Source organism: Bubalus bubalis, chromosome 9 (genome assembly GCF_019923935.1).
Source record: "Bubalus bubalis isolate 160015118507 breed Murrah chromosome 9, NDDB_SH_1, whole genome shotgun sequence".
Taxonomy (NCBI): domain Eukaryota; kingdom Metazoa; phylum Chordata; class Mammalia; order Artiodactyla; family Bovidae; genus Bubalus; species Bubalus bubalis.
In genome coordinates, this window is record NC_059165.1 from 59,025,342 (window position 1) to 59,045,202 (window position 19,861).

At 41.1% G+C, this 19,861-nt stretch overlaps 1 protein-coding gene and 1 long non-coding RNA gene across 8 annotated transcripts in view; both read right to left on the bottom strand.

Annotated features, from left to right (window-relative positions):
• Positions 1 to 439: 439 nt before the first annotated feature.
• Positions 440 to 2,910, bottom strand: LOC123466161. Its single transcript, XR_006641404.1, has 2 exons — positions 1,558 to 2,910; positions 440 to 683 (listed from the first exon to the last, which is right to left on the bottom strand). It is a non-coding gene; the product is annotated as an uncharacterized LOC123466161 (long non-coding RNA).
• A 3,733-nt stretch (positions 2,911 to 6,643) lies between these two features.
• Positions 6,644 to 19,861, bottom strand: part of LOC102413394 (protocadherin alpha-C2) — a 195,043-nt gene continuing 181,825 nt past the window's right edge. For 6 of the 7 annotated variants that reach the window (XM_025292551.3, XM_025292556.3, XM_044947578.2 and 3 more), the window contains exon 4: positions 6,644 to 8,585. In XM_025292551.3, coding sequence (XP_025148336.2) covers positions 8,275 to 8,585 — 311 coding nt within the window. In that variant the 3' untranslated portion in view covers positions 6,644 to 8,274. The remainder of the gene's footprint in view (positions 8,586 to 19,861) is intronic. The other variant, XM_025292550.3, reaches the window with a different exon arrangement.

The following is a 19,861-nucleotide window of genomic DNA, read 5'->3' on the forward strand; positions in this document are numbered from 1 at the left end:
TTACAGTAATTGTCCAGCACACAAATATATGGACTGAACATCGATTCTGAGCTCACACGTTGTAATCTACCTAATACATCTGCCAGGCCAAATAACACCATTAATTTTTCACTCTGTTTTGAAGCCAGACTTGCTGCTCAGATTCTTAAAGGCATCTCATATTCTGGTAAATAACTGACACCTGTTTCCTGCCAGTCTCAGCCATCAATAACCACTGTTGTGGCTGGGCCAGCCCTTATGGTACTTATTATGACTACAAGACACCCTCAGCAATAGTCACCAGGAAACCTTGAGGGGGAAAGGCTTAATACTTACAGATCCTGGAAATCACATAACTAGGGCCACAGTAAGAACAAGGGAAGAGAGAGAAAGCAAAAAACATATGTGCCCCTTAGCATTCTGATTTTATTGGAGTCAAAGGTGGGGGCCTAGGGTTTCTGAGCTTACTCTTTATTGGTAAATTTAAAACATAAGGAGGGAATTGAAAGCACAGAGGTGGAGGGGAAAACTAGGCCCAAACTGGTCAGTTATCAAAATTGACCAAGATCTCAAAATCGAGAGAGGTAGGGGGCAGTCTGTCTCTTTATCTAGTCAAGTGGCTGCTGCTGCATTTACTCAGGACAGGCATCTTTGAAATGGAGGCCCCTTTAAAGTGGATTGCAATCAAAGCTGAAGTCAGGCACCTGTCAGGGTTTATACCACAACGAAGTAAATCAGACCGGTCAAATCATCATCTTCTGATAGAAGAGATGGGGGAAAATTGCAACTTTATGGTAATCAAAGAAATACAGATTAAACAACAATATTTTGCTTATATTTTCAAAAAAACGAGGATGACTGATAACATTCAATGTTTAGCCAGGTGTAGAAATTCTTTTTATGTTAATTTTTTTAAACTTTTTTATTATTATTTTTTATACATGTTGTTGTTTAGTCACTAAGTTGAGTCTGACTTTTTACCACCCCATGGACTGTTGCCCACCAGGCTCCTCTGTCCATGGGATTTCTCAGGCAAGAATTCTGGAGTGGGTTGCCATTTGCTTCTCAGGGGATCTTCCCGACCCAGAGGCTGAACCTCCATCTCTTGTGTCTCCTGCACTGGCGGGCAGATTCTTTACCACTGAGCCACTAGGGAAGCCCCAGAAATTCATATAAACTGTTGGTGGGAGTATACCGCAATTCTAAGAGCCAATTTTGTAAAATATATAAGAAGTTTCATGTGTATATTTTTTACTTAGTAATTCCACTTGTTGGAACTTGTCCTGAAGGAAAATTGGACAATATGCCAAATGTGGTAAAAGAATATTCATTAGAGCTCTGTTTACAGTAGTAAAACTGAAAAACCTTTAATATTAACAGACTGGTTAAATAAATTAGTGTAGTTATATCATAGAATATATGCAAATAACTTAAAAGATTTATATTTATGTGGGAAAAAGCAAGTTACAGAAAGACTAGTATGACCCTCTAAAATATACATACATATTTATGGGAAAAAATGTATCTCTCACTCTGAGTGTTCCCTTCTGTGCAAAGGGAACCTAGTCGCAGTCTTACCTCTATATACTCCTATATGCACGCTTCCTCGTCGAATTGCAGTGATTCATTTGATTGGCAATGTGGGGAAGTTAAAACTGACAGGAATCAAACTTTGGTCCGCTGATCAGTAAGCAGGAATGCCAGCCTACAGGCACCAGGTTGTAGTGAAGGAAAGAACGATGCTCAGCAAAGACACTGAGCAGTTAATAGTCAAAAGACGGGTCTGGAAAGAGTTTTTAAAGGCAATTAAGGGAGGGGTGCCGCAGGGTGCATGGTCAGCTCGTGCACAGTTCTCTGATTGGGTGATGGTGAAGTTACAGGACCATGTCACAGGTGTTTACCATTATCAATCTTTGGTTCCAGCCAGCCTAGGGGCCAGTGGTCATCAGGCAGTTAACCTCTCCCATCTGGTGAGGGTTTCAGTAGCTGCACAATAACTCAGGAATGTGCATCCAACTGTTTTCTGTGTCCTTCTGGGGCAACAAAAAGATTCTGTGACGGCTATTTGGCTGATTTAGTGTTTAAATGGTTACCAGTACTCCTGACCCCACTGCTATTTTTTATTGTTACTATCTGTTCACATTCTTTCAATCATTAACTCTTGAGCCAGCCTCTTGTGACTCAGGGGAGGCCTGGGAAAGGAAAACTTTTTTACAAACAGGAGGCCGGTGGAGGACATGGTGGATCTGTCCAGAGAAGGCCCTGTAATGTCCAACTCAGATACAATACTTGACTCAACTGTGCCCCTTTTCTGCTTGGAATTGTGCTGCCTACTGGGAATACCATCTCATTTCTGCTCCTCCAGGTTGTCTCTCCTGCCTGATACTAGGAGGGAAACCCTGAATAATTCCGGAGTTCATTTAGCAGTCCCTACTCTGGCACCCACACTAATCAACATCCTCTAATTCATCTTTACATGAATCAGAGTAACATTTTTGCCTTCTATTCGTCTTATTTATAAGTTTATTCATTACTCTGGACAAGGAAGAAAGCCACTGTTTATCAGGTACTTTCAAGCACCAATATGCATTGAAAAAAGCGTGGAAGAACAGACTTCAAACTCCTTAATGGTGCTCTCTGTAGATACTTTACTTCCTAAATTCTTGGCTTCTGCATATTTTATTTTAAAAATATATGTATATATAATTGTGTTCTATTTTCAGAACCAATAAAATCAGTATTACTGTTTCTACTTTGATTAAAAAGAGGAATAAAACATATAAGGATGATATACTACTCGATGTGAAATAAGCTTTCTATAAGCTTCCCAGGTGACTCAGTGGTAAAGAATCCACCTGCAACGCAGGAGACACAGGTAGAGTCAGGTTCGATCCCTGCCCTGGAGAAGGAATTGGCAACCTACTCCAGTATTCTTGCCTGGGAAATCCTGTGGACAGAGGAGCATGGCGGGCTACAGTTCATGGGGTTGCAAAAGGGTTGGACATGATTTAGCAACTAAACACCAACAAAAGTGAAATAAACATGGCCTCCCTAAACTATACTACTTATGACTATGAAGAATATAATGAAATAGATAATGTTATTCACTCCTGGTGGCCTCTGGTCTTTCAGTCTATGGTAATAAAATAATGACTTTGCTTTGTCATTGACTAGCTGTGTGACTTTTTCAAAGAGTCATTTCCCTTCTTCAATTTTCTAATTTATTAAATAAGTTCCCTTTAGGCTCTAAGATGCTATACACTGATGTTTAGTATATATTTGGGTAATTAATGTCAGCTGTTAGCAAGCTATTAAAATTGTGTCTAAGTGTCTGACTCTTCTTTATGGGGAACTCTTTCCCATCCATAACCCACTGGCCTATGGCTGATGGGTCCAAGAGTGGCCACATGACTGAAGGTGATCCAATCAAGTTTTCTCACCATGAAGAATTTACAAAGGGGATTTAGAAAGAGAAGGTAGGTTTTTGTGGACCACTAGAATCAAGGGCAAATAAATTTAGAAGCTATGGAAATGAAAAGAAGAAAAAACTGGTCTGTAGAGATAAGGAAGAATAAAACAGACTATGAAAAATAATTAAAGATAAAGTTAAAAAAAATTTTTTTTAATATTTCTTCTGGCTTTCTAGTCTCTGGTCCCATCTGGAGGCCCAGCTGCCTTCCTATTCTTAGTTTCAGTGAGGCAAACTTGTAGCCTTATACTAGACAGTCCTTTTTATCTTAAGTTATTAATAGATAGAGCTAGTCTTTTTAAACTGCAATCAAAGACTCTTTCCTACAATGTACATCTAACCAGCAGAAACAGACTTGATCTTTAGCCTCTTGGCCCTAGAATCCCAAATTTATGCAGAGAAACTAAAATTACTATCAGATTTAAACTCAGTCTATAAAAACCCACCTCCCTGTCCTACAAGCAATCCTAGGCTTGATCCAGTACTGCTCATTCCAGCTGTACTGTGTGCTCAGTCGCTCAGTCATGTCCGACTCTTTGCAACCTCTGGACTGTAGCCCACCAGGCTCCTCTGTCCATGGGGATTCTCCAAGCAAGAATACTGGAGTGGATTGCCATGCCCTCCTCCAGGGGATCTTCCCGACCCAGGGACTGAACCCACATCTCTTAATGTCTTCTGCATTGGCAGGTGGGTTCTTTACCAATAGCTTCATGTGGGTAGCCCCCATCCCAGCTATAGCTCCCTAACAAGCCCAACATCAATGTTTCAAAACTGGTGCAGGGGACAGAATTTTCCACCCAGAATGCATCTCTTTGGCATGAGGATTAATTTAGGCTGATTATTTTTAAGAAACTGAAGACTCGGGAAGTCTCTCTTTTTACTTCCCACTTAGCTGCCTAAAGAATTTAGATATAACAACATTGTAAACCAACTACACTTCAATTAAAAAAAAAAAAAAGATAAAGGGCCTGTTTGCAGAATAGTGCTGTCATCAGACATATGCAAAGAAAAACTAGGGGGAAATTGGGCAGGGCCTAGACAGAGATTTCTAGATAGAGATTAGAGTCCATTCTGTGTCCCATTGTGTGGGACATTCTGTGTCCCATTGTCTCTGCAGGCCCAGCAAATATTTGTTTACCAAACGTTTGCTTTTCTATCTCCATGTGAATTGCCTTCCTCTCCTTTAAAGTCCCAAACCACTACCCCCAACATCCTCTTTTGTCTTTAGCCGAAGATGGTATTTAAGGTGAGGGTTCTGGGCATTTTAGTGAGTTACTCAGTTTTCCTGGGTCTCTCCCACATAGACCTGTTATTAAACTTCCGTTTGACTTTCTCCTGTTGATCAGTCTCATGTCGATTTTGCTCTTCGATCAGCCAGAAGAATGTAGAAGGATAAAGGAAAATTTCTTCCTCCTGGACACATGCATCTCAATCTACAATTGGAAGAAGAAAAGTCTTGGGGTGAAATGGAGCTCCTAGGAAATGATTTTGGATAAGTAAATGAAAACAAATCTTTCTCACCTCTGTCTTTCTTGTGAACGTCTATTCTGTTTTTCATCAGTCATCTATATAAATAGAGCCATAATCGACTGCTCAGTGCTAAAAATAAGTGTATGTTCAGATAGAGGACTGCAGTTATTGCAGGAGTCGTGTAATAGTCATAAAAGCCTTCCCCATTTCCTCTTTGGGATACACCTAGACCAGGTTTTATAAAGTTCAGCAACTGAATTTATCATTGCATATAAGTGCTATTTGTTGTTTCTAGTAGCAAAAATCTGGATATAACCCAACTGTCCATTAATAGAGAAAAAAATGAGTACATTATGACATTATGATCTGGCTATCATATGGGATTTGTACAGGAATTAAAAAGAATGACTTAAGAGTTGACCTGGAGGAATCTCCATGTTATTGTCAGTTATTTTTTTTTAAAGCACATGCTCATAAAATTTTAACTACAGAAGGAAAATATCATCTATTTGTTACAAAACATGTACTATGAGCCTACCTATTACACGGGCTGGCATACACCTGTACTCAATAAAAGTTAATTTCTTGGGGGCATTATTTGATTTCCCAATTGTGGAGAGATGCAAGGGCTAAACAAAATATGAACTAGATGACTGGAGGGCTCTAGTGATTAAAATTGGTTTGTTGGAATTCTTATTAGAGAAGACTGAAATGGTGTACTGGGATGTGACCCAGAAATCTCCTGGCTGCCTGTTCTGGTGATATTGTGGAATTTGATTCTTGATTCCATTGGGTGTCGTGCCTTAGTAATGAACATAATAGCCAGGGAGACAGCCAGAGAGTGATACAGTAAGTTTCACACTGCAACCTTCTTCAATAATAATAGGTAATGATAATCAGTGTTCTATTTGCTCCTACTTTTATACTTAGAAATGACCACCATTTCTTTCATACCACCATTTTCCATTTATTAGCAATACAGAGGAAATACCAATAGCACCAGTCAAAAATGAATCCACATGATGTGTTTTATCCTTACAGCTGTAATAACTAGTAACTAACATGGATTGGAAAGCACTTTGCAAATGTAAAAAGTGCTGTACACATACATTATAATTATCATCATTAATAAATTAGCCCGATTCTCCTAGTATTCAAAAGGCACGTAAGGTCAGATACATGGGTTTCAGTGGGGCAAAATGATCACAACCTACAATGTAGCAATGATTCACATGTGTTAGCAAGAAGTTTTACCCCATGCAATCCTGCAGAGCTGAAGTTACACACCCTTCAAAAAATGGGAGAATGAAGCTAAAAGTAGACAAAACAGGTTTTTGTTTTTTTTTTAGATTTAATGCTTTTGCTTTAATAACAGACTCCTACCTCTTTTATGTTAACTTTTAAAAGCTAATATAGTTCATCAAACTTCTTAAACCGTACATTTAAACAAAATTAAAATTTCTTATTTAAGGTTGGCAGTAAATTTTATTATTTTCTATGAGCTGATATTCCAGGTATTGTTAGAATTTCAAAGCATTCTGCAACTTCAAAGAGGTCAAATTGGTAAATTTTGTGCTTGCACACACCCTCAGGGAATATCTTCAGTATGTATTCCAGAATTGTTACTAGAAAAAAACAGCTTTATCCATTCCCTTGCCAGCCAGAGTCTTGGCAAGAGATGGCACTTGGCTGACCACAAATAAAATTCCTTGAATCACCAGTATCTTGATTTAAGAAAGAAATTTTACTGTGTCTTTCATACACAAAAGCTGATTAACAATGGTTAAAAAAACACTACTCCACTTTTTTCACAGGTGTACAAAAGGAAATATAATGGAATTACATTCAACAATAAAGCTTAAAGTTCACTCTAGGTAATAGTTGCAATAACATTCACATACACAAGCACAGAGTAAATATATTTCAGGAGTCTTATAATAGCATACAGCATACATATGGGAGATTGAGTTCAGGTAATATCATAGGTGTTAGCAAGATTAGCAATTCAGAGTGTTATAGAAAAGGAAAACTAAACCAAAGAGAAGGTGTTGGCTAGCACTCCAAGACAAATCACAGAATTCGAGGATTGAAAAGTCTGCTCACTGTTATGTACGAGAAAACAATATTTTTCTTCAATTTCTGGGTCTTGATAGAGTTGTCTAGAGAAGGTTGTGTATTCAAAGTGCACATAATTGTTTTTTAGAAAAGAGAGAGAGAGAGAGAGAAAGATCCTTTTATTTAGTAATTAATACATGCAAGAGGCAGCCCCAGAGTGACCTGAAAGAGTAAAGCTGTGATTGGCAGGTGGCCGGTATAATACAGATGTTTCAGGCAATTCTCTTAAAGCACTTCTGTAGCAGCAATGATCATTTAAATGGCTGTAGACGGAATTCTCTTTCGAGGATAGTTTAGGGGAGTTGTATTAATCATATTTCTCTTTAAAGATTTATAGTTATAGATTTGCTCTTTTTTAAATAAATCTATCAAACAACAAACAGCATAAAGTGAGGTGTTGGGGTTTTCTTTTGCTTTTGCATATGTGTTGTTGGAAAAGGATCTGACCTTTTCATAACATTGTGTGCAAAAGAATTTTTAATAAAGTGAGCACAAGGACATATACAGGAAACACATCAGATCTGCTTCTGTTGCCCTGGTTGGCCCCCCATGGAACACTGAACTACAGGCTTGTAGGTAAAAATGCAGGTTTTAGGTATAATGACACCACAGCCAAGAGACTTAGGGATTCCCAAAGCCTTGTCAGTGGAGGGAATTTTGTCTGCTAGAGGGTGGCCACCACCTCTTGAGTTGTAAAGATTTAGAAAGTCTGGTCCTTTTTCATTTCATCCTTCCCATTGTTGATTTGCCTTTGTTTCCCAACCCTCCTAGTCTAACCTGGCCCATCCCAGCCAACATCTGACACTCACCTATCCCCGGTGGCCACACATACCCAGTAGCCACAGACACTCAAGCTGCTCAATCTCAAAACCTTTCAGCCTGCCCTGCAAGTGTCATCAAGACAGGATCCCCGGAGCACAGGGCAGAGAGTCCAACCTCTCACTGGCGGGGCTGGGAAGCCTCTCCTTTGCGGCGGAGGAGAAAGGAAACTTGGGTCTGCTTTTTAGGTTCTGCAAACAAGCCAGAGTGGAGAGAAAGAGTTAACACCAGACTTAGCAAAGCTTTTAAGACAAAAACCTGTTAAATGTGATCTAGACAGACACAGGGAACTTTCTGCAGATTTCTGAGGTCTATAAGAGAGGGTCTGTGTGGACAGGAGAAAGGAGTAGGGAGTTGCTACATGGGAGAGATCTGCCATTATTACAAAAATTGGCTAAGTGGCTTGTTTCCATTAGATGACCTCACTGGTCACTGTTGTCAGTCGTGCTGTTCCCTTTCTCTTTTTTCTCCTGGGTCTTGTTACCCTTCTTCTTTTTCTTCTTTTTCTTGGTCTCCTCCTTTTTGCCGAAGGTTATGAAGTCACTTTTGTCAATTTGGCTGTTAGTAGGCTCCTGCCGGATGGAGATGATTGCAGGAGATCCTGGGATAATGAATTTGTCTGGCAACTCACCGGGACCAGATTGTTTGGGGTTGCCTGGTCCATATTTAAAGGTCCAGCTGTTGCTGTTGACACCAGCCCCGACTGGAGGGGACACCTCTCCTGCCTCTGGTTCTGCAAGACAAAACACTGCAAGTCAGTCACAGAGTCAACATATGTCTTCCATGTGCCACACTGAACACAGGAGAGGCTGCACAGACAGGCACAGCACCCATGAAATCATGGGTTATTTCTTCAAGCCTAGGGCAAGGCCAGTGTTTGGAAACAAGCAGGAAGGCAGATTTTTTTCACCACTGGGTCCATAAATCTAAGTTTCTAATAACATATTTTTGGTTCTTTGTGAAGAATTCCCTAAAGAATATCTGGTTGTGATTATCCTGCCTGGGAGTGGGGCAAGAAATGTACTGGGTTAAAGTAGAATATGCAATAAAATACCCAGGAATAAATTTAACCAAGAAGACGGATTCATTTTGATATTTGGCAAATCTAATACAGTTATGTAAAGTTTAAAAATAAAATAAAATTTAAAATTTAAAAAAAAAAAAAAAAAAAGATGAAAGACTGATATACCGGAAACTTTACAACATTTATGAAATAAGTTGAAGAAGACAGAAACAAGTGGAAAGATATTCCATGCTCATGGATTAGAAAAATTAATATTGCTAAAATGCCCATACTACTCAAAGCAATCTATAGATTCAAAGCAATTCTTATCAAAATTCCAATGGCATTTTTCACAGAAATAGAACAAACAATCCTAAGATTTGTATGGAACCACAAAAGAACCCAGTAGCCAAATTCTTTGTCTTTGTTTGTTTGTATTGTATTGTTTGTTTGTATTCTTTTTGCATTGCATGGCATGCAGAATCTTAGTTCCCTGACCACAGATCAAATTCATGCCCCCCTGCAGTAGAAGTGCAGAGTCTTAACCACTGGACTGCCAGGGAAGTCCCAGCCAAAGCATTCTTGAGAAAAAAGAACAAAGCTGGAGGCATGAAGCTTCTAAACTATATTATGAAGCTAATTAATCAAAACAGTATGACATAAAAAGACACATAGATAAATGGAAGAGAATACAGAGCCCAAAAATAAACTCAGGCAAAAATGGTCAATTAATGACAAACAAGCCAAGAATATACAATGGGAAAAGAACAGCATCTTCAATATGATGCTGGAAAAAATGAACAGCCACATACAAAAGAATGAAACTGGGCCTCTATCTTACACCATATACAAAAATTAACTCAAAATGGATTACAAATTTGAACATAAGACCTGAAACCATAAAACTCCTAGAAGAAAACATAAACAGTAAGCTTTTTTACCATCAGTCTTAACAATGATTTTTTTGAATCTGATAACAAAAGTAAAAACAAACAAATTATATTACATCAAACTAAATAACTTCTGCACAAAGAAGGAAGCCAACAAAATGATAAAGGCAACCTATGGAATGGGAGAAAAAAATTGCAAATTCTACATCTGATAAGGGGTTAGTATCTAAAATATATAAAGCAGTCATAGAATTCAATATCAAAATAATCCCAAACTATCTGATTAAAAAGTGGAAAGATGATCTAAATAGACATTTTTCCAAAGAAAACATACACATGGCCAGCAGGTACATGAAAAGGTGCCCAATGTCACTACTCATCAGAGAATTACAAATCAAAACCACAACAAGCTATTACCTCACACCTGTTAGAATGGCTGTTACCAAAAAAAAAAAAACAACAAAAAAAACAAACCTAGAAATAGCAAGTGTCGGTGAGGGTATGGAGAAAAGAGATCCCTTGGGCACTGTTGGTGGGAGTGTAAATTGGTATAGTCACTATGGAAAAGAATATGGAGGTTCCTCAAAAAATTAAAAATAGAGCCAGCATATGATCCAGCAATTCTACTTCTGGGTATGTATCTGAAGAAAGCATAGACACTATCTTGAAAAGATATATGTACCCCATGTTCACTGCAGCATTATTTACAGTAGGCAAGATATGGAAGCAATTTAAGTATCTACTGGTTCATGAATAAAGAAAATGTGATGGATATAAAGTTCAGCCATAAAAAAGAATGACATCCTAACCTTTTTGACAACATGAATGGACCTCAAGGGCATTATGCTAAGTGAAATAAATCAATACTTAAATATTTGACAAAATAACACAGAGAAAGACATACATATGATCTCACATAAACGGCATATAAAAAAAAACAAAGCAACTAGCTTATAGATACAGAAGACAGACTGGTGGTTGCTAGAGGTGGGGTGTAGTGATGGTGGCGATGGTGAGGGTGCCGAAAGGCACAAACTTACAGTTATGGTATAAGTTATGGTATAAGTTATAGTATAAGTTAGTCGTGGGGATGTGATGTACAGTAACTATAGTCACTAACACTGTATTGCATATTTGAAAACTGCTGAAAGATGTTCTCATCATAATAAAAATGTTAAAAGTTAAAAGCTGTTAAAAGTTCTCATCATAATAAAAATGTTTTTGGAACTATGTGTACTGACAGAGGTTAACCAGTCTTATTGTGATCATTTTCCTACATATACAGGTAGTAATCCATATTGTATACCTGAAATTGATACAATATTATGTGTCAATTATATCTCAATTAAAAATAAAAGATATATATGGGTGCTGTGCTTAGTCACTCAGTCATGTCCGACTTTTTGTGACCCCATGGACTGTAGCCCGCCAAGTTCCTCTGTCCATGGATATTCTCCAGGCAAGAATACTGGAGTGGGCTGCCATGCCCTCCTCCAGGGGATCTTCCCAACCCAGGGATTGAACCCAGGTCTCCCACATTGCAGATGGATTCTTTACCAACTGAGCCATCAGGGAAACCCCAAAGTATTATAGGACTGAGAGGCAAAAATCATTAATCACACTTGAGAAATTCAAACAAGATTCCAGAAGAGAAGTGAAATTTGTGCTGATATTTAAGGAAAAAGATTATGTATCCACAGGGGTTCCCAATGCAAGAATTTCCCAAGAGTCTTCTAGTGGAAGACACACCTAAACTACACCAAAGACATCTAGAAGAGTAGAAGTCAGAGCTGGGGAAGAAGAGTAATGGTCTGTCTGGGCAAAGTGATCCCAAGGGCCATGACACTGGAACTCTTTGGCATCACAGAAGGCTCATGTATCTGACACTGCTCCTTTGGAGGAGCCATGAACCACCAGACAAATGGTTTATGTTTGACTGTAGTTTGGGATTCTCTACGTGTGCTGTCTCCATCTCCCTACCTCCCATCACTTGTCAATCTCCTCTAATTTGGCATCCTTGAGCACTGCTTTTCTAACACTGCTCACAGCAAGCTCACTAATTGTATTATTTCCAAAGCCAGTGATCACATTTTAGTCACATCTTATTGAACTTCTCAGCAGCATTAGTTTCAAACCTTCTTGAAACATTTATTTATTTATTGGCCATGCTGCATGGCATCCAGGATCTCTGTTCCTTGACCAGGGTTCAAACCCATGTCCCCTGCATTGGGAACACAGAGACCTAACCACTTTCCCACCAGGGCAGTCCTGAAAGACTTACGTTTAATGAGTTGTGGCTCAGAGGTTAAAGCGTCTGCCTGCAATGTGGGAGACCCAGGTTCGATCCCTGGGTCGGGAAGATCCCCTGGAGAAGGAAATGGCAACCCACTCCAGTACTCTTGCCTGGAGAATCCCATGGAGGGAGGAGCCTGGTAGGCTACAGTCCATGGGGTCGCAAAGAGTCGGACGCAACTGAGCGACTTCACTCACTCAGTAAAACTATTCTCCTGACCCTTCTCTCAGGCTGTTAGTTTCCTCACAAGATACTGTTCATCTAATACGCTGAAGCTTCCTTGGGTTTGGCCCTAGACTTTTTCTTTCTTTCTCTTCACTCTCTCCTTTTGGGATCTCAGCCTGTCCATGGGTATACACACCATCTAAATATGCTGATGAGATACAAATTTAAAGTCCACAGGTCTCTCCAATCTCATGTATCCAACTGCCTGTCTGGTATCTCCTCTTGGCAGTCTCATAGGCATCTCAAACAGAAGCAATCTGAAATAAAACTCATGATTCTTCTCCTCTGTTCCCTTCTAAATCTCTCATCTCAGTCGAAGATACTCCATTCACTCCAATGCTCAAGGCAGAAATTCCAGAGTCATTATTCATTTGTCTCTATTCTTCATTCTACATTTATAATATACCAACACTTGTCATTTCGGCCTCCTAATTGTAACCAGTGTCCTCTTCTCCCCAACTTCACTGCTGCTACCTTTTTTCAAGATACCACTACTCTATCTTGCTTGTGAATTACAACAATTACAGCCTCTTCCTTGCTCAAACTGCTTCTACTTCTGCCTCTCTCTAACCTTCCATACAGCCCGAGTTACCTTTATTCCTTTAAGTCTTTCTCCCTTTTAAAAGTACTGAAGTATAATATACACACAGTAAAATCCTTTAAAAATAGAAATTATTTTATATCATTCCCCTTACCTAAAATTATTTGAATGTTTTCTATTGCCTTGAGAAAAAAAAAAATCAAACTCCTTAACATGGTATATAAGGCCCTTCAATAACCTGTTATTTTTTAATTCTCCAATTTCATCTACAAGTCTCCTTCTTACCACTATCTTCCAGCCACACAAGTTTTCTTTAAATTCCTTAATACCCCTTGGGATTGTTATTGCCTCAAGGCCTGTACCCATATGGTCTCCTTTTGCCTGAATGATCTCCCCTTCATGCTTAGACTCTCATTCTTCAAGTCTGCGCTTAATTGGAACCTCTTCAGACAGGCACTCTACAGTCATCCTAGCCAAGCAGCACCTCCCTTCACCTCTATCTCTATCACTGTAAAGTCCAGAGAAGCAGAAAATATATCTGTTTTATTCACCAATGTGTAGCCAGTGTCTGGCACAATTCCTGTCCCATAACAGGTAGTTGATAAACACTTGCTAGATGGATGAAGGAAAGGACTGATGTGAGAAATGGAAGTGGTGCCAGTTCCTCAGGAGCTCAAACAACTTCCCTCTGCCACACTTTGGAGTCCCTAAAGACAATCAGGAAATGCATATGAAGTGCCGAGGCTGTCTCCAATGTAAGAGCCCAAAAAATGGAATCACACACAGGCAATATACAAGGCACAGCTCTCAGGGCTAGAAGGGCAGGGTAAGGATACTGCAGATTTAGTCCAAATACCAGCAGACAGTAGGCAAAGGGGATAGAAGAGTTTCTTCTCTCCCATAAACTCCTGTGCTTCACCATGCTTCCCTGACAGAGCTGACAATATAGCTCTTTGGAAGAGGGCATGTGTGTGTGCAAAGTCACTTCAGTTGTGTCCGACTCTTTGCCACCCCATGGACTGCAGCCCACCAGACTCCTCTGTCCATGGGACTGTCCAGGCAAGAATATTTTAGTGGGCTGCCATTTCCTCCTTCAGGGGATCTTTCTGGCCCAGGGATTGAACTTGTGTCTCTTATACTGGCAGGCAGGCTCTTTACCACTACTGCACCTGGGAAGCCCGTTGGACAGAGAGCAATAGATATTTTGTCCCCAAGACTGATTTCTTTGATTCACCTAAGATAATCAGATCTGCAATTGCGCTCACCCAGAATCTGCCTGTTGACCTTTCAATTACAGGCCTATCTCTGAGAGACTGAGACCAAAGTGGGAAATGTATTTAAAAGCCCCTGACTTGGTGTCTAAGAGAACTGGGTTTCAACACCACTCCACAGTCCTTCAATTGCTCTCAAAGCCTAGGATGGAAATTTTTTCTGACCACAGCCAGGACCCTGCATGAGGCCTTCAGGATGGTCATCTGGAGAAGCCAAGCTCAGAGATATTTTTATCTTGTAGAGTTAAGGGACCTGAAAGACCATGCCTATTGGCAGAGACAGCTCCTCATAGCCGGACTGCTAAGAGTTAATGAGCTTCTTTTATATGTCACTGAGCTTCTGCGCCTGTGCTGGGAGTCTTGGTTGGGTCTGACTCAGCCTCCACACTAAGACGCAATCAGAGAACCATTCAGGTACATCCTCCCCATATTCAGCTTCTGCAGAGCAGAACAGGGTCTGGTTTCTCCAGCGTCTCCCGGATCCTTGTACTCAACCTATTCAGGCCAATGTATGCGCAAACATCTCTGAGGGTTCGTTTGGATTAAATAACAGCTTAAAGGATCTGACAAACAACATTTACTGACCTCTTCATTTGAGTCCCTTTTGACCAAGAGCACTGAAACCCTTGGCTGACTTTGTTTATAAAATACTGTGACTCTGGGGGCAGAATCAAGGAGATACTTGAGGAGAGTATCTCATGAGACAGATGAGAAAGGAAGATAAGTAAAAGATGAGAAAGGAAAACATACCTTTTCTGCCCCTAACCCCAGCCCAGGGCGAGTCCCAGGTCAGTCAAAGGAATGCTTCCTCTTTCTGTACTGTCTCCCTTCCCCTTCCTGGGACCTCCCACAGGTCCCCTCCCCTCTGCTCCCAGGGACCCAGCACACTGGCTAACAAAGACAAGACTGAGACAAGCCACAACCCAAATTAATGGATCTACTAGAGTCTTAAAATTTTTAAAGAGATGGGAATACCAGACCACTTTACTTTCCTCCTGAGAAATCTGTATGCAGGTCAAGAAGCAACAGTTAGAACTGTATATGGAACAGACTGGTTCCAAATTGGGAAAGGAGTACGTCAAGGCTGTATATTGTCACCCTGCTTATTTAACTTATATGCAGAGTACATCATGTGAAATGCCAGGCTGGATGAAGCACAAGCTGGAATCAAGATTGCTGGGAGAAATATCAATGACCTCAGATATGCAGATGACACCACCTTTATGGCAGAAAGTGAAGAGGAACTAAAGAACCTCTTGATTAAAGTGAAAGAGTAGAGTGAAAAAGCTGGCTTAAAGTTCAACATTCAAAAAACTAAGATCATGGCATCCAGTCCCATCACTTTATGGCAAACAGATGGGGAAACAAAGAAAACAGTGACAGACTTTCTTTTCTTGGTTCCAAAATCACTGCAGATGGTGACTGCAGCCATGAAATTAAAAGACACTTGCTCCTTGGAAGAAAAGCTACAACCAACCTAGAAAGCAGGAGACAGGAGGAGAAGGGGACGACAGAGGACAAGATGGCTGGATGGCATCACCAACTCACTAGACATGAGTTTGAGCGAGCTCTGGGAGCTGGTGATAGACAGGGAAGCCTGGCGTGCTGCAGTCCATGGGGTCACAGAGTCGGACATGAGTGACTGACTGAACTGACCTGAGTCCTCTAAAGAGGGCTTCTGACAGACATCAGCCCTTCCCTGACATTCAGATTACAACCTAGTGGAATTTAAAAGTTTAATAGTGAAAGTGTTAGTCTGCTCAGTTGTGTCCAACTCTTTGCAACCCCCATGGACTATAGCCCACTAGACTCCTCTGTCCGTGGAATTCTCCAGACAAGAAGACTGGAATGGGTTGCCATTTCCTTCTCCAGGGGATCTTCCCAACCCAGGGATTGAACTCTGGTTCCCTGCATTGCAGGCAGATTCTTTACTGCCTGAGCCACCAGGGAAGCCCCAAAAGTTTAACAGAGTATGATCATAATTATACGTTAAATATAGGTTTTGCTTTTTTTTTTTTTAATTGACTGGTTTATCCACAATAGGTAGGGATACTTTAAAAAATTCAAACAACACACTTTTTTTTTTTTTTTTTAACACAAAGACATATAGATCTGCAACTTAAAAAAAAAAACTGCCTTCTAGGGGTAGCTGACCACTTCATTTAATTCATTAATCCAAGGGGAGTTAGGCACTCCCCTTAGGTAAGCATTCCCAACTTTCTTCTTTTATGCTAAACTAACTCTGACTAGAGTTTAGCCTCAGTGACTAGGAACAATTAAGCTGGAGGTTTTGCCAATGCAGATGCCAGGGAAGGTCCTAAAGATTGTGAAGCAAATGCCAGACTTGTAAACTCACCCCCGACTCCCATTCTAATCTGTTTGTACAATCAATTAAGGCCAGGAGCAGTTTATCTGATTTATACTGACTTTCAGTTCAACTCAGTTCAGTTCAGTTCAGTCGCTCAGTCATGTCTGACTCTTTGCGATCCCATGAACCGCAGCATGCCAGGCCTCCCTGTCCATCACCAACTCCTGGAGTCTACCCAAACTCATATCCATTGAGTCGGTGATGCCATCCAACCATCTCATCCCCTGTCATCCCCTTTTCTTCCTGCCCTCAATCTTTCCCAGCATCAGGGACTTTTCAAATGAGTCAGCTCTTCGCGTCAGGTGGCCAAAGTATTGGAGTTTCAGCTTCAACATCTTGGATCTCCTTGAAGTCCAGGGGACTCTACTTAACAGAACCACCCACAGTCATTTTGACTATGAATACTACTTTCAGGAAGGTTCTTAGAGGGGCAAACCTGGAGAATGTTGGAGGGATTTTAATTCTCTTTTCCTCTCTTCCTCTTGTTTTGCTCTTCTGAACTTGAGGGCTTGCCCTGGTTCTATCACTTAAAGGTACCTGTGTGTGTGTGTGTTTATCACTCAGTCGTGTCTGACTCTTTGCAACCTCATGGCCTGTAGCCCCCTAGGCTCCTCTGTCCATGGAATTCTCCAGGCAAGAGTACTGGAGTGGGTAGCTCCGTTCTCCAGGGTATCTTCTCAACCCAGGGACCAAACCCAGGCTCCTGTATTGCAGGCAGATTTCTTTACCATCTAAGCCACCAGGGAAGCCCTTAAGGGTACCTAGTCCTAGGCAATTTATAGAAAAAACTCTGAGCCTCAGGTGCCTCAGGCATAAAATGGAGGTGATCACCTTTCTGTCTCCATCAGAGTCATGAACTAGTTAGCATTCACTCTGCCTTCCTCTGTGTGTGGCACCCAGCTAAGCAGATTTGCATGCAATATAATTTCTACTCTTCACAAGAACCACAGGAAGTAGATACGACCAATATCTATGTCTGCTTTATAAATATGTCGGTTTTATAAATGAAGATACTGAAGATCAATCAAGAGTTACTAACCGTGGAGCCTGGGACTCAAATCTAGGGAGTCTCACTCCAGTCATGAGACCCACATGCTGAGCTGTATAGGAATGCTGTGTGAAAACCCTGAGGCATTATACAAGTATAGCAATTTCTACGGCTATATCTGTTTAGTCACCCGCTTGGGAGATGGCGATGCAGGCAGGAGCTTCTCTTTAAGCGAGCAGAAGTGGAAAGACTTGTGCAGCTGGGGGGAGGGGTGCCTGCGGGAGTGAGTGCTCAGCTCAGGAAAATCACCGCCCAGCCTGCAGGTTTCAGCCCCTCCCCTCCGCGCCCCATTCATCCTTTTGTTACCATCTCTGGGATTCTGGTGCTGAGGTTAATAAAGAGCTTCCAGGAAACCCATCATTTTGATTAAAGCCAGGGACTATCTTGCCAGACAGCACTCTGGAGCCTGCCTACCGCCCACTCCGTTCTATCGGTGCAGCCAGCAAAGGCTATTAAATGATTACAGGCGTTTCCGGCTCCGCTAGACAACCCCCCTGGATTGCTTGTTCTCCAGCGGGCTTGGGCTGCTGCTGCTGCCTCTGGCTGCCCAGGGAAGGGTCGGGGCACAGAAGGATGCGCAGATTCTGGGTTTGCAAGTGAACATCCAGGCTTTCTGCACAGCGACATCTCGCTTCTCCTGGACTTCTTCCCCACCCCTCCAGCCACTGAGGCCTTTCAAGCAGCTCCAATTTCATTGGAGCCTTCTGCAGCTTTGACCAACCATTCCATCTCCCTCTCTCTGTGTGCCTGTCTTTCTGTGTGTGTGTGTGTTTGTGTGTGTATGACAGAGAGTGTGTCTGTTTGTCTTTCTCTCTCTGTGTCTCTCTCTACCAGAACTTGGCAGATTGCAGAATTATACATGTCCAGCCTGAATACATGCTCAGACCAAAAGGCAAAAAGTATCTGCCAGCAAACCCACTGAAAGATTAGGATGTAAAACATCTCCAGCTCCCTCCCCACCCCCTACTCCACCATCAGTGGGGTCTATGAATTGCTTAGACAAGCTCCACCTCCTCTCCCTTGCTGGATCCTTTATGAATTGGACAAAGTAAATCTGAGTAATTACAGCCCACAAAACACAGGAGAATGACGGTTGGAAACTCAAATCCTGTCCAGAATCATAGAGAGGGGAAGAAAGCTGAAACCACCTGGGCTAGCACTAACAGCATTTCCCCACAGCTTCTTCGTCCTTCAGTTGACAGTGGAAAGAATTTTCCATGGAAAATTGAGAATGTAAAAATATTCTTCCCTCTTCTCTTTAAGACTTTAGGCTTTATAATCAGAGTACTAGGTCTAAATCTGGCTACATCATGTAAATTATGTGATGTTTAGCAAATTATTTAATTACCTCTGGGCTTCAGTTTTCATGTGTAATAGCATCTACCTCATAGGGCTATTACAGGATTAAATGTAATTATCCTTGTATGTGTGTTTAGCTGCTCAGTCATGTCTGACTCTTTGTGACTCCATGGACTATACCCTACCAGGCTCCTCTGTTCATGGGATTTTTCAGGCAAGAATACTGGAGTGGGTTGCCATTTCCTTCTACAGGGGATCTTCCTGACCCCGGGATCAAACCCTCATCTCCTCTGTCTCCTGTGCAGACAGATTCTTTATCTGCAGAGTCATCAGTTATCCTTAATAGCACATAACACAGTGCCTGGCACAAAGTAAAAGTTCATCACCATTTTACCTGTTAGTAAGACCAGAGTAACAGAAGACTGATGTGTTGAAGGAATATCAATTGATTGCTTACTATGGGCCAAGTACTTTATTAAGTACTTTGCATATATATATATATATATATATATATATGATTTTCAATTTACAGATAAGGAAACTGAAGGCTTAAATTACAGCAAGATTATCTGCCTTAACTCAAACAGCAATTGGGTAACAAAGCTGAAAAATTATTCTTGTACTGATTCTCCAGCTCAATAGTAGAATTATTAATGTTTTTACTTCTATTAAAGCCTTGGGGATGGGGGAGAAGACAGAGCTGAGCTGATTCACAGGCCTAGCATCCTGATCCCCACAGTAGCTGGCAAAGGATGGTGTGCTTGTATGATCAGAGAGTAGGCTTGGTGATGGAGAACTAATCTGATAGCCACTCCCCAGAGGCTGCCACTTCTGGGTGTTTCAGCCGCTCTGGGTGGGTTGAGAAGACTGTGTGGCTGTTTGGTGCCTCAGGCCACAGCTGGGCTAATTTTCAGTCATCTTGAAGCGGAAGAGATAAATACAGTGGCATATTTTTAAAGCCACAGCTCTTGCTTTGTGCCCAAAATAACTCTGCCATTTCTAGGTTAAGACTATAAAGACATCACGTGCTGAGAACCCAGATTCAAAAATTGGAATGGCTGGTCTCAAATC